Below are 26,182 nucleotides of genomic sequence, written 5' to 3'. Positions count from 1 at the left end.
ACCTGTCAAATTTCATTAAGAATTTGTTTTTTGCATTTCATTGGTGGTAATAGGGTCAGGTAAATAGGTAATAGACATTAGATAACACCTGGTTGAATTAAAAATTAAGGTACATGTTCCTTAGTGTAGTTTTTCTTGAATGCGAATGCCTTTCAGTGGGAGCAGCAAATTCGATGATGCGGGAAAAGTCGAAAAACGCACCTTCAATAAACCAGTTCTCGATAATTCATAGATATATATATTTGAATATTTGACACATGATGATATACACAATCGAAGATGGAATGTGTGTGCGAGGGGAGATCAACAGTCAAGTAGACATTTGGGATCAATTAGGATTTTTTTTTTTTTTTGGTTGCTGTTTTGATACCGTTTTTGAAACGACAGTGATAAGGGCGACATTGTTTGTTTTGGTAAGGATTCCAATAAACTAAAAATACTCAACCACATCACACTTGATAGAAAGATTAGGACAGGAGGACATTTGGCGGTGACCTTCGTCAATTTCTTCGATTGCTGGTTTCGTCGTCGTCGTCGTCGTCGTCGATATCCTCTCGTCATCGCTGAGGCCGCCGATCGGCTGGGAATGGCAGCCGCCGCCACTTTCCAGTTGCCTCTGAACGATCAGCTGCTTGAAAATAGGAAGAATACTCCAATCGGCGTGCTCGCCACCAGTTGTCTGCTGTGGGCGCTGCTGGTCACTCGGCTGGTGGCCGTGCGGAGTTCGTTTGCTCGTCCGTCCGCTCACGTCCTCATTACTCGTGTGCTTGTTGTTGCTTTGAGCGGCTCGTCTCCGTCGATCACGAGTCGATTGGGATTTAGTCTTGCCACGGGCCGACCCTCTACTGGACCCTTTACTGGACTGCATCGAAGCGGAGCGACCGGGCGGCTTGACGCAGGAGGAATTGACGTTGCACGGTAGTGTCGTCGTCGTCGTCGAGCCCACCGTGAGATCGGCGCAGCTGGTCTTGACGGGCGTGGTCGACGGCGTCGGCGGAGGTGTTTTTCTTCTCATTTCTTTAGGCGACGTCGGCGGCGTCGTCGTCGTCTTGTCTCCGCCGAGTCCGTTGACAACCAAAACCGTTTGGGGGCTGTGCAGGTTGGCGATGACCATCGGCAGCGAGTAGAGTCCGTCCTCGATAACGACCAGTTCCTCCTCCCTGGGAGAAGTGAACGTGGACCCTTCATCAAAGTTGACTCTCGTCGAATTGGCTTCTTCCTCTTCTTCTTCTTCCTCTTCTTCCTCCTCTTCATCCTCTTCTGCTTCGCCTTCGTTTTCGTCTTGTTGGCTGATGGTCGTGTCGCTGATGGTGGGCGAATCGAGGCTCTCCAGCGATCGATATTCGAAATAATTGACGGGCTTGTTCATCGTGTCCACCTCTGACATGTTGGACTCGTAGTTGAAGGAAGAGTCGCTGTGGCTTTGCTCGTGCTGGCCGTAAGGTGTTGCTCCCGCCTTGCAGTCCAGGTAATAGGGAGACTGCTGGCGCCGATGCGTCGCCATCGTGCCCTGAACGGAAAGACTCCGGTTGTGGATGGGCTGGAATTCGGGTGACAAAGACGTGCCATTGCCGCCGGACGGCGACGACCGGATTTCGGTCAAACTGAAGCTCTCCATCATTTGGCAACGTCGTCGTCTTGCCGTCCCGCTGCCCCCGAATCCCGGCGAAGCGGATGAATGATGGCAAGCGCAACGCGAGACCGAGACCGAGCCCGGGCTCTTGTGGACTTGAGCAGCGCCCCATTCATCCGATGGCGAATCACCGGACTGGATGCCACCGCCGACACCGCCACCGCCACAGCCGGAACGGTCGCCTGACAGGTTGGAAATGAAGGATCCGGGCGGAGATTGGTGGGGGGATGATGACGGCGGTTTGCCCCCCACCAGCAGCAGCAAACTCTTCGAGATGCTTCTCATCTCTTCATCTATTTCTTCTTCTTCTTCTTCTTTGTTCAAAATTGACGCAGATGGGATGGGATTGTCACGTTCTTCCATTCCCGTTCCATCCATCCCGTCCCTTTGATGGCGCCGGCGTCGACATAAAACGCGAAGAAGAAGAAGAGAATAAAAAAAAAACAAGGGAAAACAATAACATCAATTCCAAACGAGGAATATGTGAACAGTTGGATTAGTCATGAAAGAAATGGGTCAAATGCCCTTGGGCATTTTTTATTTTTGACAGATCCCCAGAACATAAATCCCAATGGTATATAGAGACAAGTTACCACCACTGTGTACATATTGCATCGGGTGTTTCGTGAGAAGAGGACAGAGAGAGAGATGAGCTGTACATATGTTAGCTAGCAGCTAGGCTAGGACTCTGCTGGGCTGCAGTGACGCAGACTAATAATGCATGGAACGACAGATGAAATAGATGACGGCCGCCTCGTCCCCCCCACCCCATTCCTCCAACGTGATGACAGTTTTGAATCCCCTCAGACTCTCATTCTCCCGCTCTTTCAAACTCAACTGATGTGCAAACATACTCTGCTGGGCAAACAGAGAAGGCGCACACCCGTTTATATGTGGTGTCTGTCTGTCGTGATCTCCTCGGCATATGCCCTCCTACCTGCTGCTGCTGACGCTGCTGGTGGGAATAAACGGGTTGTCGTCAATCGCTTGATTCTGCCAGTCGGCCTTGGCCGGCGTCGGCTCGGCGTGCCGCTCGACGCTGACGTACTCGCAGCAGGCGCTCATGTTGTGAGCCAACGACTCGGCGTCCAGGTCGTCGTCGCCCATTTGCTCCTGCTCTTGTCCGTCGCATTCAGCCGTGCCGGACATTTCATCGTTGGCGCCGGATGATTGCTGCAAATCCATCGATCTCCTGAGAACGTGACTAATGAGGAGCAGCGGGTTACTGATGGCCGTCCACATGGCCACGCTGGCCGTGGCCGGGGCCGTCGATCCGCTGCCAGAGCCACTGGACGTCGACTGCACCACCGACTGCTGCTGCTGCAGCTCCTGGTGCTGGTGGTGTCCGGCTCGAACTCCTTTGCCTCCGTTCTCCCTGCGTAGATACACAAATGAGAGAGAGAGACGGCAAGTAGAGAACATGGGCCATTAGTCTGTCTTGCTAATGATCTTAATCAGACGCGGACGTGCTGACGGCCAAGTCCAGTCTACAATTCACCAACGTGTACAGGAGGAAGAGGAAGAGGAAGAAGAACAGGGGGGCAACGCGCTAATAGCCAAGTTCGTTATTACACCACCCCGTCCGACGCTATCGAGCGTGTAGCGCTCAGCGTGAAACAATGTCTATGATAGATCATTACGTCGTCGACGGAAGGAGTCGGAACAAAAAGAAGAAGAAGAAACGAGGAAAGTAAAAAAATGGGGAACACCCCGTCAAGCGCAAACGGATCGAGACACAGGAAGAGAAGGAGGAGGTGAATTGATTGAATTATTTTTTCGGGTGGGTTTTTTTTTCGTGATTTTACTTGGCGTGATGCGGCGAAGTGGAAGTCGGTTCGGGCGAAGAGATGAGCGAGCAGAGGGACATGGTATCGGCTCCGCTGACGGAAGGGACTGCTCCACCGACGACGAACGCCAATCAGATGATGAAATCAAAAGGAAAACATGGATGAATGAAATGACGTAAGCAGGCGCTGCAACCCAAAACGCAACTGCATGTCATACCCCTGCAATCCGAATCGATTTTCGAGTAGGTAAAAGAAGGTCCATCTTTTGCCAGCGAGTCGTTGTCTTCTCCAAGTTGCTCTAGAAGTTTCTGTGAGAAGAGAAGATAGAGAAAGAAGAGTAAGTCGGAAAGTCGCCCAGAAGTTTGTCAGAGTGACGACGCAGAAAACGATAGTCGTGACCCAACGGGAGGGAACTCACGGGAAGGTGGAAATACAACACAATATCAAAAAGAAAACACTTTGACGCCATATAACCATTGGCTGATGCTGCCCCCCCTTTTCCCCAAGGCAATTCCTTTTTTAGGATTTCTATTCTGGAGAATCTTACATATTTAGAAGTGAAAAGCTTAGTTGTAGACGAACGGGAAAAAAGCCCTGGAATTATAAAGTAAAATATAAAAGGATCGTCCCACGTCCCCTCCCATTTAAAATAGAAAAGAAAAAACTTGTTACTTGAATCTGGTCGTCGAGATTGCGCAGCTCCTTGCGCAGTTTGGCGTTTCGCGTTTTGCTCTTGTAGTGGAGGCTGGTCTCGCGGTTTTGATTAGCGCCGCTCTTGTTCTGCCTGCCGCCGCCGCCACCGCCACCGCCGCTACTTCCGCCTCCGCCTCCTGCTCCGTATTTGCCTCCCGGAAGTTGAGGTTTCACCGTCGATCTGACGCCGCGCTTCTCGATCGTCCCTTGCGGATTTCTCCGCAATTCAATCAGCTGCTCAAAAGAAGGAAGAGCGGGGCCAATCAGCGACAGTGTCAGTCAGGATCGGGATAGGAGGAGAGGAAAAAGGGAGAAGAAGATGAAGAAGACAGGAGGGGGGAGAAATGATACGATCAAATGAAAAGAAATGGATCCGTCACACGTCGCCATTATGCGGCCCATGATTGGAAACAAGGATCCCATTTCAAAGTGTACTCTTTTCTTTCCCCCCCTACGCACAGACACGGCAATGCGGATGAAACTACAAAGGAGCGATGTGTGTAGCAGGAGTAGATGCAACTCTGCGGGGGTTTCACAAACAGAAGAGAAAGAAAAAACAAAAATAAAGCGAGGAGAAAGTTTTATTTTTTTCAGGAGGGATTTTTCGTTTTTCCGCTTTGTGCGTCGTCGTTGTCGTCGGACGCTCGCATCCGACGCACGGCGGCGTCGACGACGCTCCATTATTCAAACAGGAGAGAGATGGGAGGGGGGAAAATGGAAAAAAAAGGAGAAGCAAAGGAGCGTGTCACAAGGAGCACCCGCCGTAATTCAATCCAATGGTAATGACGTCGTCGTGGCGGGTAGCGCTGCAGCAGCAGCAGCTCCTTGTGGGGGTTTCGCATATACAACACAACGTCGAGCAACGAGCCAAGCAGAGACGGAACAGCCCCCCGAGCTCCCCGCAGCTGCTCCTCCATCAGTTCTCACACACACACACAACAACAGCTCGAGTGGAAATCTTTGCCAGGAATAAAATAAAAAGACACTCTTCGCATGTATACACAACGGATGCAAAGAGTATTTTTCTATACCTACAACAACCATCTTCAATAATTTGCATGTAATCCCCCATCTCTCTCTCTTTCTTTTGCTCCTTAATGCGAGGCCGAATGAAAGGAAGTAGCCAGGAGGCATCAACAACAATAGGAGCCAAGGCAAAAGGAGGTTGTGGGTTTTTTCTGCTCCGCTGGAAGCCGGAAGAGAGAAGAGTATTGGTCTTTTCCAACAATATAAACCAACGACAATAGAGTATAGTAGGCCAGTCCTGCTAAAGGTAAAGAGAGGGACGAGTGCGTTCGCATGTCACGTTAAATATGCATCGGCGATGTCGAGAGCGGATGGCGTGTGCTGCCCCGTTCTCTCTTCCTACTGGGCACTTTTTTCTCCCGTCCCATACATTGTGCATCGAGTATCGGTATTTATACTATTAGACTCTGTTTTCTGTATGTACTCCCGTTGCTGCTGCTATCCGACATGGACGACAACCCCTGGGGACAAGCCGGAGAAAACGATAATGGGACGGATAAAAATGGATAGAGTGTGTAGGATGATCGGGGATGGATTGGGTGGGATGGGGGAATGCGCTGGGCCAGTCCCATACACAACATGTGCAATAGGAAGAAGAGGAAGAAGAAAAAGGAAGTTGGCCGTCGTGTGTTACCTTGGGAACGAAGACGAGGCAGAGGGTGCCAGTGGTGCAAAAGACGATAAAGATCGATATGATGACGTAGGAAACGTCCTGCTCGTCCTCCAGGATGAACGAAACAGCTCCGCCAATCACGCACATGATCACCACGTTGTACACACTCATACCTGTTAGTAGTAGTCGTCGTCCGGCGAGAGAGAGAGAGAAAACAAGTGAGTACATATAGATTTAGTTGTCGTGGCAACGGCGACCGAGAAAATTCAAACAACAATCAAACGTCAAAAATGCATTGCGACTGGAGCGAGCCAGCGTAAGAATTGAGATTGGCCGGCCGGCCGGCGAGACTCACCAATGTATTTGGAATCGTTCAAGGCCGGGATGTTGACGTTGCGAGTCTCCCAGGCCAAAAAGCATCCGAACGCCATCAAGAGTCCCTTGTAAGCGTAAATGGAACTGACGAAAATCGTCATGTGATTACTCTGGCAGTATTCGTTCTCCGGCCGGATTTCGGCGTTGTCCTGGCTCGGGTGCGGCTGTGGCAACAACAACAAAACACAAACGGAAGGAGAAATTGGAAATCAATCACAGCACGGCCACCACCACCACCACCACCGGTTTTATATTATTATCATACAGACGCTCTTCAATTTTAGATTAGATCAAAGTCGCAACCGCTGCCGGAATTGGAAAAGAAAAGGAGGAAAAAGATCGCCGACTCACGTAGGGCTCGAGCAGCTTCGTCTCGCGGTAGAAAGGATCAATGACCTGCCAGGTGGTGAGAATGGCAATGTCGATGGTCAGCAGAACGCCAACCACCATAAAGAGCTGGTAGTCCTTGATGGCCTTTTTGTTGAGTTTGACGTCGGTGAAGATCGAGTGGACTCGCCACGTTTTCGAGAACATGGAGCCAAAGGCCAGCGTGAATCCGGCCATCAGCGTCCAAATTCGGGCCGTGCAAATGACGGGCAGGGCCGACTCGCTCGTCAGGTGCGAGTCCAATCCCAGCAGGATCACGCTCGTATAAGTCAGCAGGCAGCCAATGATGATCGTGTTGTTCAAATAAGGACTCGACATTTTAATGTACCTGATGCGCGAGTAAACCCAAATTGAATTAAAGTCAAATCAACAGCTGGGAATAGTAGCACCTCTGGTTCCTGAAACGGATGTTGATGGCCAGGAATGAGGAAGCGAGGACGATGCCCAGGGCGGCGACGATCGTCAGCGTGACGAAGACGGGCACGCTGATGCGTGACGGCTCCACCGTCTGGATGGTCCGATCCCTGGGCGGCTGTTTGCTCTCCGACATCCACGAGATGGCCGACTCGTTGAGGAAGAGCGTGTCGCTGGCGTTCTCGTACTCGGCCACCGGCACTTCGTGAGCGCCGACAATTTGCTTGACCGTCAGCCGGCCGCTGCGCTCGTTGTCCTCGAATTTGATGCGGCCCGTCACGCCGTTGAAGTCGACGCTGCGCAGGGCGTCCAGCAAAAGCTTCTCCCAGCCAGGGTCGCGGTACGTAAAGTTGCGGAGACTCCAGTGCGGCTGCTGCTGCTGTCGCTGTCTGCTCGAGCCGGACGACGCCTGCTTGGCCTGTTTGTTGCGTTCGTGCAGCTTGTGGATGACCGTCTTGACCGTTTGGGCCGCCGTCCACACCGCGTCGTATGCGTAGCCGTGGAATTGCGAATACGAGTCGCCCCGCTCCTTGTTGTACTGTTTCTCATACTCCTCCGCCGTCTGCCAATAACAAAAATTAAAATATAAAAGAGTCCTGCAAATCCTGACGGAACAAGTTTTATTTTTTTTCAAACGACAGAGTGAACATTGTCCCGCGTGATGCAACAAACTTTCTGTGTCTGTGGCCGTTGGGTCCGCTGTTGATGCATGGGGGACGTTACTTGGGAGACCCAAGTTGGTTGGGGGGGAGAAGACGACACTATTCGCGTGTAACCTGCTGCCCCTTCATTGTCGTCTCAAGTCGAGTGGAAAACGCTCGTCAATTGTTATCTCTTTACGTGCGCCAGCCATTGTCAAACAGCGTATCGATCCTTGCGAATCCTCGCAACTCAAACACGTCCGTCTCTCTCTCTCTGCCACTCGCGCGCAAAAATCAAGTCGAAAACTTCGCGGCACGGCGCAGTGTCGAGCCCATTATTTCCCGTTGGATTCACTTCGATCCCGCTGTCTACTATATCCTAATTCTATGGCACTCATTACCAATCCGGAAATGGTGACTTGTTTGGAGCTGGTCAGAGGCAGGACGTCGACAACGAAGGCGCCTTCCAGTGCCGCCAGGATCTCGTAGGAGGTGCCTGAAATGGAATGACAGTCAGGATCGGTTAAGGATTTTTTTTTAAGAAAAGGAATACAAACATATCACTCACAATTAACGTTGGGATCCTGCTGGTCTTCGGCTTGCGACATCCACCAGCGCTCCTGACGCGGTCCGGCTAAAATCCACTGGTAGCGTCCGCCGTACAAATTGATGCGTGAAACGGCGCAAAAGACGCGACGGGCCCATGTGGCGTTGAAACTGGCCAGGATGATGCGGACGTCCTTCTCCATGAGTTTGGCCAGCGGTTGGGTCAGGTCGTTGACGAAGCCCTGCGACTCGGTCAACTCGATCCCGGCGCTGTCCAGCAGCGACACCAGTCCGTTATGCGCCTGGCAATGCGGAAGAATAAAAACGAAAAAAAAGAAAGAACCAATGAGATAACGCCAGCATTTTGTATCAAGATAAGCCATTGGACATTAGTCGAATGACAACATCAGAGGGACGAAAAAGAAAAGTTGGTTTATACAGAGAAAAGTTGGTTCAATCAAATAACGTTGGCCTATCTGCAAAGACATTGCCAGGGAAAAGGGGAGTCACGCCCTCTGCTGGTAGTTGATGCAGCCTCGACGTCGACATCTAACTGGATTGACGTGTCGTGATGCGACGTGACGACCAAACTCAATAAGATCGTGACTACTGCATCATCTCGTCTCATCTCGGGAGGGAAATGAGAAAAGACGACAGAGAAAAAAAGGAGCGGGCGAGAGAGAAACGGTCGCAAATAACAACAATAACAACACACCAACGGCAAATAATAAAAAAGGTTTTCTCTCAGCAGCATCCTTCATGGCCGTCATGGACGTACAGTAAGAGAATTCCAGCACAAAAACATTCGTCAGTCATTGATCCGACAAGACCCGCGCGCGTGGGTGGGATGACGGGACTAGACTTTTGAACCAAAAGGCCAACACACAGCAGCAGCAACGGCTCCAATTTTCTACAGTTCGACTTGCTCAACGTTTCGGAAAGGTCACACAAGCACACGCAAATATAAAAGGGAAAAACAAGAGGCCCGTTTGGTTGTTGTTGTTGCTGGGCTACCACAGATAACTCTGAGTGACAACCGAATCGTTCCACCTTTTAAATATCGGCGGCTGTCGGGGGACACTCCGCCAACGCAAAACCAGGGCCGAATAATAAGACAATAATAAAGTTGTCTGTGGATCCTGTTTGGTTGTTGGGAGACGAGCTGGATGTCTTTGTGGTGGCCGCCGATTTCTGCTGCGAGTTGTCACAAAGTTAAGATGATGCATCAAAGTCTGCTGGGCGGAATCACATCAAGCGGTTTGTGGCCATCATCATCCTTTCGGATGGACAGAGATATGAAAGGGCGTCATTGAGTTGTTGGTGGTGGTGGGGCGACAACACCAAACTCAATGAGACGCAAGGAGAAGAAGAAGGAAAATCTGGCGACGGGCAAAGAGAGAGCTCTAAGAATGAAAAGACGCAATCAACCGGCTGGCTGCTATGGCGTCGCTCGTCCCCACGTATATATTATTACATTATCTGTCGTCACATGAAAAGACGAAGAAGAGATGATGAAGAAAACAACAAACAAAGAAGAAGAAATGAGTCGGCTCAGGAAAAAAAATAAACAACAAATAAAAGTGCTGCCGGCCCGGCATAGTTCGTTAGCAACAGTGGCGGCCCAAATAAATAAGAAAAGAGCTGCAAAACTATAGAGACAATCAAATCAGAGCGACATCACTATAAACATAATACAACTCCAGAGCATCTAGCTAGCAGCCTCTATACTCTCTCTTTTCTGGTCCATCTTTTCTCGTCGAGGTACGAATAAGAGCAACAAACAAAAAAGGAAAAAATGGCAACCTCCCCCCGGAGTTATGACGATGTGCCTTCATCTCGAGACATGTGCCACAATTAAAGAGATGCCATTGAAGCTGCTGCTGCTGCTGGAAGGCGGCCAGCAGGTGCACTATACAACCCGGCCAAGAGTGCGAATAACACGACAAACGGGGCTCGTTGTTGTCAACCGGCGAGAGTGAGTAGTAAGGAGTTTGCATCTGCGGTTAAGTTTGTTTAATGATACGGCGGAGTGAATTGACGTCAGACGGACCCGGAGTCAAGGTGTATACGACGATTGTCGGCTGCTTTTCTAATCATAATGGCAGCCTTCATCTTCTTTGTCTTGTGTGTGCTCTATTTGCACTGTGTGTTTGACATGATTATTAGACGATACCCGAGATGCCGCATTGGTTACTTGGGCGACGGCGGCGCCTATTGGAATGGCAGCAGCACTGGCAGTGCCAAGCGGAGGAATACAAGACCCCGCCAAGATATAAAGGAAACTATTGGTTCCTTTCAAAAGTGTTATTGCCTTTTCTCACACCCACCCACTTGTACAGAAGTCGTCTACTCTACCTAGAACGTATATATATAGATATAGATTGTAAAAGGGAAGAGAGAGAGAGGAAAAACGGTCGTCTATTCTCTACTTTTGTGTTGGGTGGCCCCCATCGTCTATACACATTGATCTATTGACAATAGAGGCGCCGGTTTCGACAGCCAGAAGGAGGGCAGACACACACACACACACAGAGCGCAGTGTGACGTTATTGAAAAAGATGAGACTCTTCTTTCATCTCCATTCATATCCTTCCAGTTCTTCCATCTTTCTCCCGTCACTTCTCCGAATGAAACATTGAGACAACAACAATCTGGAACAAATGTTACTTCTCCTTCTTCTTCTCCTTTTTCTGCTTTTTCCATATGTCATTTCTACCCGCAATAGTCTGAGCGGGCAAGCGAGCAGGAGGAGAAATGTCAAATGCGTTTGGGCGTCAAAACAATAACGACGGGGCGCCAGTGCGACAGCAGTCGGTCCGTTCCGTCCGCAGTTATTTGTGTGGGCATCGGGAGACACGACAGGCAGAGGTCGAACGGTCGTCGGACATGCCCGAGACGTCCAAAGACAAAAGACGTGAGCCCCCCCCCCTTCCACATGGGCCAGCACATTACCCCTTCCACGCGGCGCCATCCGACATGATCGGCCCAGCGATTGACCCCCAGCGTCGCCAAGGAAAAAGAGAAAAGAAACAAAAGAAAAACGACCCTAACGTATACAAGACTATCCCCGATGTACACCAAGGAGCAAGTCCATTGGTCTCGTGATTGTATCGACGTCTGTTTTTATACAGGCGGGAGCTAAAGTCGCCTAGGCCGACGGCTGTGTAGCCCAGCCAAAAAAGAGAAAAAGGAGGAGATATGCACATCCATCACGTTGGAGGGCAGTGGCGGGTGGGGGTAGAGATACTGGCCATCCGTCACGATCAAGAGACGCGACATCACGGTCGGGACAAGAGACGGGAGAGAAGCCAACAATTTGTTTTCCCTCGACTATCTCTTTGGTCTCCCCATTTCCTTGCGGCTAATGGCCTACCACTATGACTGTACACATCTATAACCCCCCCCCCCCTCCCACCACCACATTGACAATTCCATAAATAAGGTGTATACGTGGTTGGGCTCCTAATTCCTTATTGATTAAAGGAGATGTATGCAAGGGGATCAGTGTCTGGACGGGGAGTCCTTGTGGAAAATAGCGAATGAAAAATAAGAAAAATAAAATAAAATAAAACTTACCAGGGCGAATCGGGGCTCGTTCTGGTAGAGGGTCCCGACGCGGGTCCAGTTGAAGGCCTGCAGCAGTTTGACGCGCGGCGCGTTGAAGGCGTTCTCGCTCGGGACGATGCGAAAAAAGTTGGGGTAACTCTTGCGCGTGAACATGGGGTGCGTGTCGGCGTACGAGAGCTGATCACCACCACACCAGGGCCACCATTCATCAAAATGGAAACAAAAGAGATTATTATCGGCCACCCCACCCAGCAGCGAAAAAAGGAAAAAGAAAATGGATCGTCCTCCTCACGAGAGAGAAAAACAACGAACGGCCTTGGCCGTCGATTGATTGGCCGGCCAAAAAAACAGCGGGGCGCGTGACACGGAAGAAATGAATGAAGGGGCACAGCTCAGCAGCACTTACCACGGGAATGCGCCAATGTTTGGATGTTTTGGCGATGGAATCGGTGACGGAATTGCAGGATCCACCGAGGATCATCACTTTGCGCGGATCCTTGTCCATCATGTCGAAAAAGGCTTTCATGCCCACAGAGGCGCTGCACTGTAACGACACAGAAACAAAACGAAAAATGATTATTTAAAAACGACACAGAATAAGGACATTTCCAAATTCAAAAGTTTCAATTAAAATCCATAAGTTTTGTATGGAGCAGTGAGTCTGGCGTTGCCATGGCGACGGTCATTTTGAAACACGCCAAGTCGACGTTGTTACGCACGTGTGTGTGTAGGGGGCCAAGAAAAAGTTGCCGATATCATCGACACACAAGAGAAGATGATTTTTTAAGAAAAGACCTGCCAAGAGAAGCGATGGCTATCAACGTGTCAAAACGCCCGCACCGGCGGACGCCAAAGAAAAAAAGAAGTGCTGCATAGTGAAGGAGTAGAAAATAAAAAAAACGATCCTGCAAAAAAAAGAAGAAAATAAAAAGCGGTTGTGTTTTTGGATGTGCCAACGCGATCGAGTGCTGTGTGCATCAGGCGGGCGGGCTTTTCAAGTATTTCAAAATGTCGAGAGTGTAAAGATGGCGAGACACCAGTGGCGTCGTCTGAGCGCCAATAGAGAAAAGACGACGCCCCAGACTCTATTGAATTGATGACGGTTTCATCTGCTGGATTGAAAAGAGCCAAAGTTTTCGTCTCCCCCCCCATTTATTCATCTCTGGAAAAGCATTGCAGAATATTTTCACACTTAACAAAGGGTAGCCAACGAGTGAAGGTCTCCTTCAAAGAGCTTTTTTTTTCTTTTTCGCCGAGAGAAATTACAAGAGATATAAGGAGCTCAAAGGTCCTCCCTTCCGTTATTGTTCCATCTCTTCATCCAGGGGGACTATAGCAACACATTTCGCCCATCAAACTTTATATATCTACTATTTTTTCTTCTTCTCCTTCTGCGTCCCCCCAGATTTTCATGGGCTCCTCTTAACAACGTCGATGGCGTCCATTAAGAGCTCGCCGGATGGGCAGTGCAGTGGAGGGATATGATTTGCTGCCGACTTCAAAGTTCCAAATAAAAAAGGAAAGGCCAAAAGAGAAGAAGAAGCAAGATGCTTTTGCCTTTGACTGGGCCATTCTTCTTCTTCTTTCTCGGAAAGAGATTAGAGAAGGAACGGGCGATAGTGGCCGCCAAAGCCGGCCACTCCCTTCCGTCTGAGGCGATTTCAACTCGACTAAAACAGCTCTCCCCCTTACCCCGTCAAAGGAGAGAAAACGGATTGCGGTTTTTTCGCTACGGAATCCACTTTTGGCGACGTTTTTTCTTATTTTTTTATTATTTCTGAACGGAGAAAAAAAATGGGAAAGACAGCCGTTATGTGTGGACGCCAGCAGCAGCAGGAGCAGCACATGCTCGGCTGGCGTGTGCGTGGCGTGTGTGTCCCATCGGCGGAGAGAGAAAAGAATAAGAGAGATCGATATTTAATATCCATCCGCCGTATATAGGAGCTACTACATACAACAACCCGGGCGACCGCGAAATCAGCGCCGCTAAAAGCTTCGGCCGCCTTTCCCATTTCCCGGCCTGGCCCGCCCGCCCGTCCGCCACTGCACCGAAGCCTCTAGAGACTCTGGCGCTTCTTCTTTTTCTTTTTCTCCCAATAAACTTTTGGGTGAATTTCTCTGACGGGGAAGGAAGAAAAAAAGACGCGCTCCTTCACTCTGCATTTGTTTTTCTTGCTTTTATTTTATTTTATTTTTCCTTCTCTGTCGAGGCGAAACCAATCGTGCGTGCGGCGCAGTGCTAGACACAACGAGAAAAATTCGCTCGGGAACGGGAGGAGTCTGGACGGACAGATGTCGCCATCAGAACAAAAGATCCTCTCTCCTTTTTTTTTTGTTGTCGGAGAGAACGGCCGCCGGCGATGCGGAAAATGCCGAACGAACGACGGGACACACAACAAGACCCAAAAAAGAAAAGAAAAGACGGGGGGCGGAATCTGATCCCGAACAATCCCCCCCAAGTCCAGCACACGAGTCCCTCCGAAACGGGGAAATGTATAAAGAGAGAGAGAAAATGCAGAGAGAGAAAGACAATCAAAACAAAACCCCCTCCCCCCCAACAAAAAAGTACAGTATTGCACTGCTTACAGGGTGCAGTAGTAAAAAGGAGAAAAGAGATCCTCCTCCTCCCGCCAGCCAAACCCTCACGAAATAAAAAAATAAAAAAAAATCCTGACTGGATCAATATTGCAGGAGCTCCCCGCAAAGTAGAAGAAGAGTGTTGGTAGTGGAAGAAAACAACACCACCAAGTTGGTTGATGGTGGACTTTCAAAAAGGATTAGGATGAAATGGTTGGTATGAGTAGTATAGACTTTGGGAGCTCCGGAATGTGCTGGGTACGTCATTTCAGATCTTTGTGCAGTGGCTCGGGAGAGCTGGAAAAATCCTAATCAATCCTGACACTGTCGTGTGAGAGAGAGAGAGACTGTATATTGCGTAAGTATACCGGCATACATATAGAGCCGAGCTGTGCTGCGGTAAGACACGTAACATTTCTCATTTGTGTTCATCGGACAAGTTGGATGTCCTTCTCCCATTCCTTTTTCTTCTGTCGTTTTCACATGCAAATTCGGGTTGGAAAGAGATGAAAGACACGGAAAACGTGGATCAAGTCACGACCGCTGTAACGTTTGCAATGGCGGACCAACGGAAGTGGCCGGCCCTTGACTTTTGAATGTCGACAACAAATTATTTTCCAACAGAAACTGAGAGACGACGTGAGAAAAATCAAAGAAAAAGACGACGCAAGTAAAGGATATTTGCCAGTGTTCGATCCGGGTTCAATTCTCTCGTTGATATTCTTCTCACGGGCAATTTACAGGCGGAATGAAATGAACATTTTATTCAGAAAATTCAGACACAGATTCCACATAATAAACTGTGCAAACGGCAAACTAACTCGATTCTCACTCGAGGCTCGTTCCGCACCACCAGTTTCGCCCCATCTATAAAGCCATAACTTTTTCGCCTCCTGTCCCCTCCAACCAACCAACTTTTTTCTCTCTTATTCGGGTGCAGTTTCACTGCAGTTTTTCGCGGAATCGATTCGGCACTCTCGAAAAAAAAAAAAAGAGTTTGCCCTCATAGGTAATTCTCTCCTGCGTCGTATAAGACTCTGATCTGTGTAGACCGCAAACTTGCGAGTTATGTGATCGCCTAAACCGAGTTGCGCATTGTAAATAGCGGCGGATTACGTCACCCATAAATATCAGACATATCAACACTTCCAGCACAGGGTCAGCTTGTAAATATCCTGACGACAATGCCTAGTCTGCCGAAAGAGAAGAATCGAAACATTAAAAGCAAGAAGGAAAAAACAAGAGAAAATATTTCCCGTGAATTTTGTCTCCCGTCTTCTGGAGGGGGCGTGAGGTACGGATGGAGCGCCAGCCTGCGCCACACACACTATTATGATTGAAAAGATGGAAAGCCTTTGATGCTCTTTTTTTCTTTCTCTTTTCTTCTTTCTTCCTCTCCCTTCGCTTATTCATAAAGTGAATCTACAATACCCGAAAGAATAAGAAGAAGAAGCCGAGTCTCAAAATTGAGACAAGAAAAAGAAAATTCCATGGAAAAGTCGACGCCTTGGGGACGAAAACATTCAGCCAAGAAGAAGAGAATATAAAGACAGTGTGATGCCATTTTCAAATACTAGACCCAACCAGAGTATACAGTACAAAAAAAGAAGGACTGAACAAACTTCTTTTCTTTCAGCTGCTTTTCCATCCAAATCCTTCAAACATATTTAGGTTGGAGAAAAGAGGAGCTAGGCAAAACAAAACGTGGAAAGACATGCACAAACAGCCAGGCAATGTGCTGATGTGTATGTACGAGCTTATACATAGCTGGGAGGAACAAGGGACTACTACTGCTGCTGCTGCTGCTGGCAATTCGATTCGATTCAGTAGAGTGAAAATGAATGAAAAAAAGGAGGACCTTATATACCGGGGCACGATACGAAAATATACAAGGCCTCCTCCTCCTTCTTTATGTACACTATATAGCCTATCTATCGGCGACACATTCACGAGTCTCCTTGCCAGAGCTCTGAATGTTTCTTTTCTTTGGGAAAAGAGCAGCTAGGGATCACCCAGTGCTGAATCTAGCACAGACGAAGGATTTTCTTCTTCTTCTTCTTCTGCTGCTGCTACTCCCGGCCTATAATATCACATACTACTGAAGATAGACGAGAGGGGCTATATTATACGCTACTGCGTCTGTCTGTCTGTCTGTCTCTTATATTAGATTCTCCCTTTCACATCATCTCACCCGACAACATTCATATCTAGTTACACCATTGGACTTCCTATAAGGTGCATGATGACGCACCGTCCTCCTATCTGCTCCTCCTCGTGTCCTCTCCATAACGGCCCTCCCCATCCACCCACCCCCACAAGAGAAGAAAAAAGTCCATAAACATCTAAAAGAGAGTCCCGCGGACAGTTTTTCTTTGCTCCTATTCGCTGGGGCTCCTTTGAATCAACGAAACAAGCGAGGCCGTATCATATAAAATGGCCCCCCTCCTGATCCCCGAGATGAGAAGGGGACGACGACGACGGGCAGTGATGGTGGTGTTTTGTGGTCGCATTAAAGAAGGAGAGACGCAATGATCAAGTACCATAGCACAAGGATCATAAAACCCAAAGAGATATCACAGTTGGGAGAAGAAGAAGAAAATGTTTTTTCTTTTCGTTTTGTTGTCCAGACAACGGGGGGAAAAACGTCAGTGGGGCAGTAAAATCTCCTTATCAGACGGCCGACAGATGTTTGCCAAATGGGGAATCAGAAAACACAATAAATACCTAGACGTCCGTCATCCGCAAAGATGTAACGATATGCACAAGATGGACAATTGGAATAGTACAATCTCCTGCTATTTCCCCCCACTCTATAATACATACATCTCGGCAGCTGACTTTTACATCACTAAGCAGCTCAAGGCAGTAGAAAAAAAAATCCCGAACGAAAAAGTAAAAAACGGAGGGGGGGATCTACGCACGACGACGATTCCCGTTCGTGTATAAAACTATAACAAACGATACAAGAGACGACGCGCGGACGGTTTTTTTGACGTAAGAACGTCATCAAAAGCAGGATTGGCATGCTTTGCTCTCTGTCTGTCTGTTACGTCTCTTGCCTGACAAAATAGGCGGAATGATGATGGGACGGAGGAGCGGGGGGGGGGGGAATCACTTGATAAGCGGCTTTGCTTTTGATATGAAAAGCGACAACGCAGAAGACTGGAGACGACTAGAGAGGCCGACGGGACGGGAGACGGGATGGAAAGAGGATTTCTCCAGCCCAGCCCAGTCAGGGCACAAGAAATGTGTAACCCGAAAAAAATTGGGCGTATCAATATTGAAGCTAGAGACGGATGAGCATAAGACGTTACGTCAAGGTAAACATGAATACAAATGTTTAGAGAGTTGCTGCTGAGGGCGTAATCAATTCGCTTCTCGCCAGCTCGAGTTATACGTTCTACGGTCTCATAGTCGGGATTGGAGGAGGATTTGAAGGGGGCAATCGTGACAACTTCTCAGTCTCAACACAAAACGAGGAGCAACCAACGAAAAATGGAAGGATGGGGGGAGGGGAAATTCATCTGTCAACTTTGCCAAGCGTTTTCTTAATAAACACATTCCTGGGAAAGACTTTAGGCTTTTCCAACTGGTCCATTTCCTTGTCTTTGGAGCATTTCAATTTCGCTCCAATTTCATTCCAATCTTCCGGCCGGCCCATCTCCAACTCGAATTCTGAAAATGACATTTTTATCTAGTCATTGGCTGAATTTTTCGTTTCTGCCTAAAGCTATTCCAACCCGCAGTTTCAGAAAAAAAAAATATATAAATTCCTCCGTCGGATACGCACCGGAAGGAGGATCAATTTCCCTGCTGGCCCAACTCAAACGGGTAGTATCCAAGATAAAAAAAACAACAACAACAAGGAAATCTGGTCACGACACGACGGACCCCGTGAAACAAATCCAATGAATTAAAATTGCATGACAAAGGCGGCGGATCGGCGACCCTATGCCAAACGAGGAGCGGCGATAATCAATGGCAGACGACGTTGTCTCATGCGGGTGTGGTGGCCGCATTCGTTCCAGGGTGGTCATCACAGTTTCTTCACGAGTGGCGGGGCAGCAGTCGTGATCCATTACCCCGGAAGAAAAACGATCCCTTCCGCCACACCTACTACTACTACCTACTACATAGTCTAGTATAGTAGTGGTGGGCAATCCTATATACTTTTTGCCCCGGCTGTCCATCAGCTGCACGGCAGAGCATTGCCTGATGGAGCGCAAGTGCTCCTCCCACGACTTCATAACCCTCCAAAAAGTGATGAATCGGATGCGAGCGCAAAACCACCGACGGCGCCCTCCTCTGCTGTGCTGTGCGTCGGTACTAAATCCCCAAACGGGATCAACTTTCCAGGCAACCAAAACAAAAGCCTGAGGGTCATTTCGCTCGACAACAACAACAACAACAACTCGGATTGAACTCGCCTTGCTGCAGTCTTTGTGTGTACCACCAGCGCGTATAGTCCAACTCTGGGGAAATGTTGTGAACATTGATGGTTGTTGCCTTAACCCAATTTTTCATCGTTTCGTTTCGACAAAAGAGGCCGAGATCCTTCCGTTCCGGGTGTGCAGGATCAGGAGCTTAGCCTATCCACTAGTACTCCAAGGAAGCCTTCAAATATAGCAGACGAAATAAGAGAATCTCTTTCCGATTCGTTTCTTCTTCTTCCTGTTCTGCCCCTGGCGAAACGGACACGGCCCATTTCTGCCTCTCTTGTCGCCCGACCAACTTCGCATACAGCCGACGAGTTCCGCACAAGGAACGATCCCTTCCACCTCTTTAAAGGGGGGCCAAGTTTGACGTCATCCTATCAGAGGAGAGAGAGGAGGGAGAATGGATCCGTTGCGGCGGAAGCGACAACCCCAAGTGGAGCAGAACCACCAAGCAGAAGAGAGACGGCCAAAGTCATCCTAAAGTCCCCCCTCGCACAAAAGTACTACTACTACTTACTAATACTACTTACTAACTGTGTATACGCGTCCTTTTTTCTGTCTAATGCCACTAATTCGGAATTACAGACGATCTTTTTGGCTTCAAAGGCTTTTCATCCATCACATTCGCCATTCCGGACTTCCGCCAAAAAATGGAGGGGCGGGGGAGTGAGGGGACATGTAAAAAGGAAAAAAGCTAGCCGGAAGATGGAGAGAAAGTGGAGAGATGGATAGATATAAGAGAGCGGATCGTCATCCAGTCTCTTTTGCCTCCGCCGCTGCCGCCAAATCAATTGACATGATGTTTCTGCAAATGTGCGTGTGTGTGCGGTTAGTTGATGGATCATCTTTTCTGGCTGGGATCCTTGAGCAGCGGTGAAAGTAGCCGGGACATTGGCCGGAGTCGTCGACTATTGATTTGGCATCAGCTTTTTGGCCCTGGATGTTTTAGTTCCGTCAAGTGCTGAGGGCTGCGGCTGATGGGGCAATCAAACTCGGCGCCATGAGATGCGACTTTTTTTCTTTTCTTCCTCGGTTTGTTTTTGTTTACTCCCATTTTATTTGTATTTATTCTTCTTTCCAAAAGTGGGTTTTTTTTTTCTTCTTTTGATGGAAGGAACAAAACAAGAAAACAAACAGACGTTGGCTGTGTTGTATCCCCCTTTGCCATGATAATGAGATGAAGAGAGAAAAGACGACAAAGGCGCACCGGGTGAAAGAGACGGCGAGTCTCAAACCGGGCGGGATCGAGTCCTCGTGAGTTATGATGATATTCCCCCCTCATCATAATCGCAAAGTTGCTATTACGGACGGGCGGTCTATGATGACGCAAAGTGGCGAAACTGGGAATAAGTTGCCCTATAACATCCCCTCCCAAAGTTGCCTACCTTATTATACATTTTCCTTATTATCTAAAGCTACTACTACACCCACCACCACCCGCTCTCTATCTCTCTACTATGGAGCAGGAGGAGGCTGCACAGGGTTCGGGAGCGGACCTGGCCAACACACCTGGACTCGAATGGGAGGATCTCGATCGATGGAGCAAAACGACGGTGGGGGGTGGGCGTCCACTACGCACAAACTCCCCCCACCACCACCAGCACCACCACCACCGCAACTCGTGATGGAAATGGAAAACTCCTCGTTGAATGCGCCGCTGTACGTACAAGTAAGTTGGGATCTCCCGTTAATGACGGATCATCGTTATCAATTCCGACAGCAGCGCTCATAGTTTAGAGTTTCTTTGTCCATTGATGGTGGACGGACAGACGGACGGACAGACTTTGGCGCTCTTCTCTTTCTCGCGTCTGACATTTGACTCGCTGAATTGCGGCCCCGCCGCCCGGATTCATTGTCCGTCAAAACGGGGTGGGGGCAAGAAAGATGATCCCGGTCTGCTGCTGGATCACACACACACAAAGGAGAGTAGTAGGTCACGATGTTGTTGGTGGTGGTAGACGATCCTGTGCACAGTGCGAAAGAGGATCTCTCGTTCGCTGTTGGCTATCGATTTGCGACCATGTCCGCGTCGGGGCTGGCGACGAATAAATATTTCCCCTTGGCACATTCGGACTTGGCACGGGCAACTTGATCCATCCGCAAAGCACAAACGCGCGGTCATGTTTGCACGACGCTCTTCCCCTCATAATCCAATTCATACACTCACGCCGACCCGCACATCCATCGCCGCGTCAACGCCAGCCATTGCCGCATCCGACATTCTCTTTCACATTTTCACATTTGGTTGTTCTCCTCGCCATCGGCAAAAGTATCCAAAAAAATTGATTTGAAAAGCAATAAAATTTATACGAGCCTCCCCCCTACTATTGTGAAATTCCGCAGTCGGGATTTGATAGGATTTTATTTTCCCCTTTTTTTTTGTTCGCAGTAGAGTTTTCGTGAGTCGTCGTCTGCTACTTTAATCAATCGCGGCGTGTGGGAGTCGCGGATCAACTCCTCCTCTGCCACCCATCCGCACACACACACAAACACACTTTTAGAAATTGAATGCAGCGGATCAGTTTCAACAGTAGCCCGGGCCAAAGAATGGCCTTTTCTCACAAAATCCACTAAAGTCAAAGCAACGTCGTAATATTGTTATTATTTGGATTCTTTCGGTCGGCGCGACCCGTTTCGATTGCCTCTTTTGAATAAGTGAGGAAAAGAAAAAGAAATAGACGGAGGGGGAGGTTAATAATATCACGACATCAAAAGTAAAAGAAAAAAAAAGAAAAGATAAAAATTGGAAATTGGAAATATGGAAATGGGATACCGCCCATCACTTCTATATGTACTCAGTGCAGGAGCTTGGCTGTCTGCCCTGCGACTATGTTGAAACAGTATATGCATAAAGAAGAGGTTATATACCGCTGGCACAGGCAAAGTGACCGAGACTTTTCCTTTTTTTTTACAGGAACCTTCCCGACCAATCGAATCCATTTGGAAACGGAACTCTCGTCGCCTTGGCGCAAGAGAAAAAATTTGAATAATCAAAAGAGAATGGACCGGAATTTCATTTTTTCTTCTTCCCGGTGGGTGTGAAGAAAACTATTAGAAAAGATGGAAGATTGTGGGGGGAAGAGAAGAAAATGAGAAATGAAAAGCTCCCGGATGAAAAATAAGAAGAAAAAAAGCGGAAGCGGGAGAGAATCGGATCGATACATAATTAGCGACAGCACCAGTCGTCCCTCAAAATGACGTTCCTCCCTCGCGTTATTTCAATAGGGGGAAAAAAGAAAAAATTGATCGCCATCGTCGTCGAGCGATGCTGGTGCTGAGAGTTGCTGGGCAAATAACTCACGCACGAGTTTCACCGTGTGTGGCATCAATCAGATTTCCAATAAGTTCTCTAGTGCGTCTACACAATGTCAATGACAATGACAATAGCAACAACAACAACGACCAGCTTCATTGGGAAAAAAAGAATCGAACAAAATACACGAGTCGCTGGGAAATGTATAAAGAATATAAGAGTTACGTCTCTTTTTTTCTTTTCTTATAGATCCCGACCGGATCTATGCTATGCGACTGTTATATTATGGCCGGGCTCCTTTTTGTCCAGGGTCTGTCTGCATTCTCAAAGCTCAAATAAAGGAAAGAGGAGAAGGACTGCTGGTCTCTGGGTAAGTTGGCAATGGCCAACTTGTTGCCTTCACTTTGGGTGAGGGGGAGGGAGGGAGGAGCGTGGACCGACAGTGTGCCCAACTAAACGGGTCGACGTGTCGTCGCTACAGTCCCGACCGTCGTCAGATTGGCGAGTGGCGCGCGATCAAATCAGAGAAACCCTTTTATCAAAATAGCCGGAACGGGTGCCAAAGCTCGCAAACGGCTTGTTGTTTTGTTGCATCAACCATCTAATAACAATAATCCAACCAGCACTAGCTCTCTTCTTATTATTATTGCGCAAAGGTACTACTGCTAGACACATCGACAAGGGGGGAAAAGGAGATGAGATATATCGGCTGATGAAAAAGGAAATGGGTATCTCTCCTTGGCTGGCCCCCCCCCCCTCGGGCTGGCCCCCGAGAAAAGAGAAACTGGTCGAATTGACCGACGACTCTGAAGGGAATCGTCTCGTCCCTGAAGAAATCAGATCGGGGCCCCGGCCTCTCTCTCGGATCCCCACGTCACAAGATGCGAAAGAAACTGCGGGCGGAGTCTATCAAGGTGGGGGTGCAGTGAGTCGGCGGAATTTCCTGCAGCCTTTCAGTCTCGTTATTGTGTTGGATCTTTTTTTATTTATTTATTTTTATTGCCCCAGTCGTCTGATGGGCAACGCTCGAGGGCAGCGGCCAGAGTGTGTCGTCATCATCAAAAGAGGAAAATGATCGCTGCTGGTGGTGGTGAGTGGGTGGGGGGTGGGATGCAGTACCTGCGTGTCATTGTAGAGGAGGCGCAGTCGGTAATCGTGCAGGAAACTGCTGTTGGCCAAATGGCGGAGGGCCAGCGTGATGGCCGGCATAACTCCCTGGCCGAGCGGGGCCTCGATCTCGTGATCGCTCAGCGCCAAAAAGCCCGCGATATAAACGTCCTGCCAATTGCTGTTGCTGTTGCGGCTCAGTCCAGTCGACGACGAGCGCGACGGCTGCTGGTGGGTCGTTCCTGGCGGCGGCCGCGACCGGATTCGATACGATCCCGTTCCCGCCGCCGCCGCTGCGGCCGCCACCGACGACGACGACGCCTCACTATCCCAAACGGCCAACAGTCCAATCGTCAACGTCACAATGGCCGTGACCAGAAACGACGACATTTTCTGGCGGTTGAATGAAGAAACAACGAACGAGGAAAAAAAGAAAAGAAAAACAACACACACAGAAGAAACACGCACGCACGCACGGCAGACACCAGAAACACGAGCGCAGATCTAACTCCTTTTCTCCCGTGTGTTGGATATACGTGTCGGTTGGCACCGGATGGGATCGCTGGTGGGTCACAGTCGTCGTCTCTCGGATGCTGGATGCTGCCGGATGTGGGGCTCGACAAATCCAGCAGCAGCCAGAACTTTAGAGTGAGACGAGATGGGGCCAGCAACAGACCAGCGACTGTCCTCTCTGACCAATGCGCATCTGTTCCACGGCATCGGCCGGCCTTTTTGTCTCCCTTCGCTTCCGCCGTTCCAAACGCAAACCAAACAATTCCGGCGTGAAAAGAAACCAAAGAAAAAAAAATGATAAACTCAAACAGCACTAGCCGCTCTAGAACCCACGACAGCAATTGATTATGGAATTCACTCGGCACTCGATCACACTTGCACTGGCTCACACACCCACAGCTACACACACGCACACACGGCGAACGAGCGAGAAAGAGAGAGAGCGAGAAATAAATGAGAGATGATGACAACTAGAGTTCTATAATTGTTTCGGATGGGAAATGATGAGAAATTGGCTATTTACAGAGACACTCTGGCGATGTCAAACTGACGGGAAAATTCTTCTTCTTCTTCGTTTTCGACTTTTTTGTGTGTGCGCGTGTGACGAGAGAGAAAGCGACAATAGGATCGTTTCGGTCGGCGGAGTGAGGAGCGAGGATCGGTCCGTCGAGTGGACGTGGAAAAAGCTGCGCAACGGAAATGAACGAGGAGATGAGAAAGAAGAAGATGGAGAAAACAAGATGAGAGCAGCAGCAGCAAGAGGAAAATGGATGGAAATGAAAAAGGGAAAATTGAGAGATTGGACATCCGGTCGCCTGCGCCCCCCTTCAGCAACACTTTTCTATTTATTTATTTATTATCTTCCCTCCCTTGTCGTTATTTTGCTTTTTTTTCTTTTTCTTCCGGGGTGGGTATTATTAAACACACGCCACAGCCACACACAACACACACACAAAAAAGACGTGCACCACACACACACACGAAATGACTCGTATAGTGTGAGACACACACACACAGAGCAACTCTGTGACTGACTACCTGTCCGCTCCACCGTCCGCGCCAGAGTGAATCGCGTACAGACCGCGCCCCCCAGTCACACACACACACTCACGAACGAACGTCGAGATGGAAAATAAAAAAAATATAAAGAAAAAAAAAGGTGCCGGCGGTGTATGGGGCGCGCCAAAACTATATACCCCACTCCGCCTGGCCTCCCTCCTAGCAGACTGCGCATGACGACCCCACGACAGGAGCAGCAGCAGAGATACAGCACCATCCCCGGTTGTGTGTCATCTCCAGTTGAGTTGAATTGACTATGGCAAAGTATCAATTTCTTCACTCCTTTTAGAAATGAACGAAAAAAGACCCAACGTCCATCGTGGTTACAAGAGGATCGAGACAAGTCGAAAACAAATGCGCGGAAATTTTTTCCGCGTTTGGAAAAAAAAGATGGGTCTCCGCACTTTAGCCAATTAATGGCCAATGATATTTCTGCGTCATTCAGCCCGATACCGTCATCTATACTGCAATGCACTTGACTATGTTGTTGTTGCCCGAGTTTGCCACGTACTGAGATAGCCAAGTCCTTCATCAAGTATTCAGACATGGTCGCCATCAAAACCGAAAAAAAATAAAATAAACAAAAATAAGAAAACAACAACCGTCTTTTTTCATGGCGCATTGCCTTCAGTAAAAAAAAGAAAAAAACGCAACGACGTTATTTCTTTTCCACCCAAAAAAAAATGTCTCACAACGGCACAACAGCGGTGGCACAGTCTGCAGTTTTATAGATTTTATATTGAGCTCAGTCGTGTGACGAGTAGTGACGATACTGCCGTTGATCCTTCCATAGCTCCCCCCGTCCGTCCGGACATTTTCGCTATTGCTTTCTCTCACTGCTGTTCAATAGTTGTGTTCTTCTGCTATAGACTTTCATTTCAATTTTTTTCCTTTTTTTGCGCGCGCTCGGATCCATCGATTCGAATATGGGTAGTAGTAGGAGGAGGAGGAGGAAGAGCCTACGGCGCGAGATGACTGCGACGATTTCGTGACCCACAAAGGAGAACTGCCAGCGCCGGGAAGAGAAATCAATGGCACACGGCAGACACAACATGAAATCTATCGCCGATCAAAAGTGGCCGAACAAACAAAACAAAAGAGAAACCCAACTTTTTGCACCAGCCAGAGATAAACCGGGCGAGATAGTAGGCGGCGCAGGGGTTTGCTATGACGATCAGCATGTCCATGCTCGTCAGATAAAAACATCTGCAGTGCAAGATGAAAAGACAATGTTGTTGCCTCGGTCTACTTTTACTCTAGCCTGTTTGGCCCCCCTGCTACCTCCCCCCCTGACTGTAAATGTTTTAAAATGGAAAACGACCGATAGCGGGGCCATAAAATCATCAAAAGCTTTTCGACGTAAAGCAACAGCCTAAGCGAGTTCAACTCGACCCGCCCAAGGCCTGGCAAATGAAAATCCTTTAATTTCTCAAAAGCGGCTCAACATGCAACTTCAAACAAATACATGTACACACACACCTTAACGTGTGCACATCAAGGGAGAGAGGGTCTAGGAGCCGGAACCAAGTACTTGGTGCAGTTTATATCCGTAAGT

At 48.7% G+C, this 26,182-nt stretch overlaps 1 protein-coding gene across 1 annotated transcript; it reads right to left on the bottom strand.

Moving 5' to 3' along the window:
• Positions 1-220: 220 nt before the first annotated feature.
• LOC124204374 lies at positions 221-24,810 on the bottom strand. The gene is made up of 14 exons (XM_046601426.1): positions 23,068-24,810; positions 12,089-12,226; positions 11,692-11,859; positions 8,138-8,417; positions 7,971-8,065; positions 6,904-7,490; positions 6,479-6,842; positions 6,108-6,291; positions 5,774-5,925; positions 4,093-4,347; positions 3,638-3,728; positions 3,439-3,526; positions 2,571-3,008; positions 221-2,018 (listed from the first exon to the last, which is right to left on the bottom strand). Exons 1-14 carry the CDS (start codon positions 23,443-23,445, stop codon positions 431-433), a joined length of 4,806 nt encoding a protein of 1,601 aa, XP_046457382.1. The 5' UTR covers positions 23,446-24,810; the 3' UTR covers positions 221-430.
• Positions 24,811-26,182: the final 1,372 nt, after the last annotated feature.

The sequence above is a fragment of the Daphnia pulex genome, chromosome 2, assembly GCF_021134715.1.
Source record: "Daphnia pulex isolate KAP4 chromosome 2, ASM2113471v1".
In the NCBI taxonomy this organism is placed as follows: Eukaryota; Metazoa; Arthropoda; class Branchiopoda; order Diplostraca; family Daphniidae; genus Daphnia; species Daphnia pulex.
The sequence above is the reverse complement of the archived record's forward strand: the minus strand, read 5'-3'. Positions and strand labels throughout refer to the sequence as shown.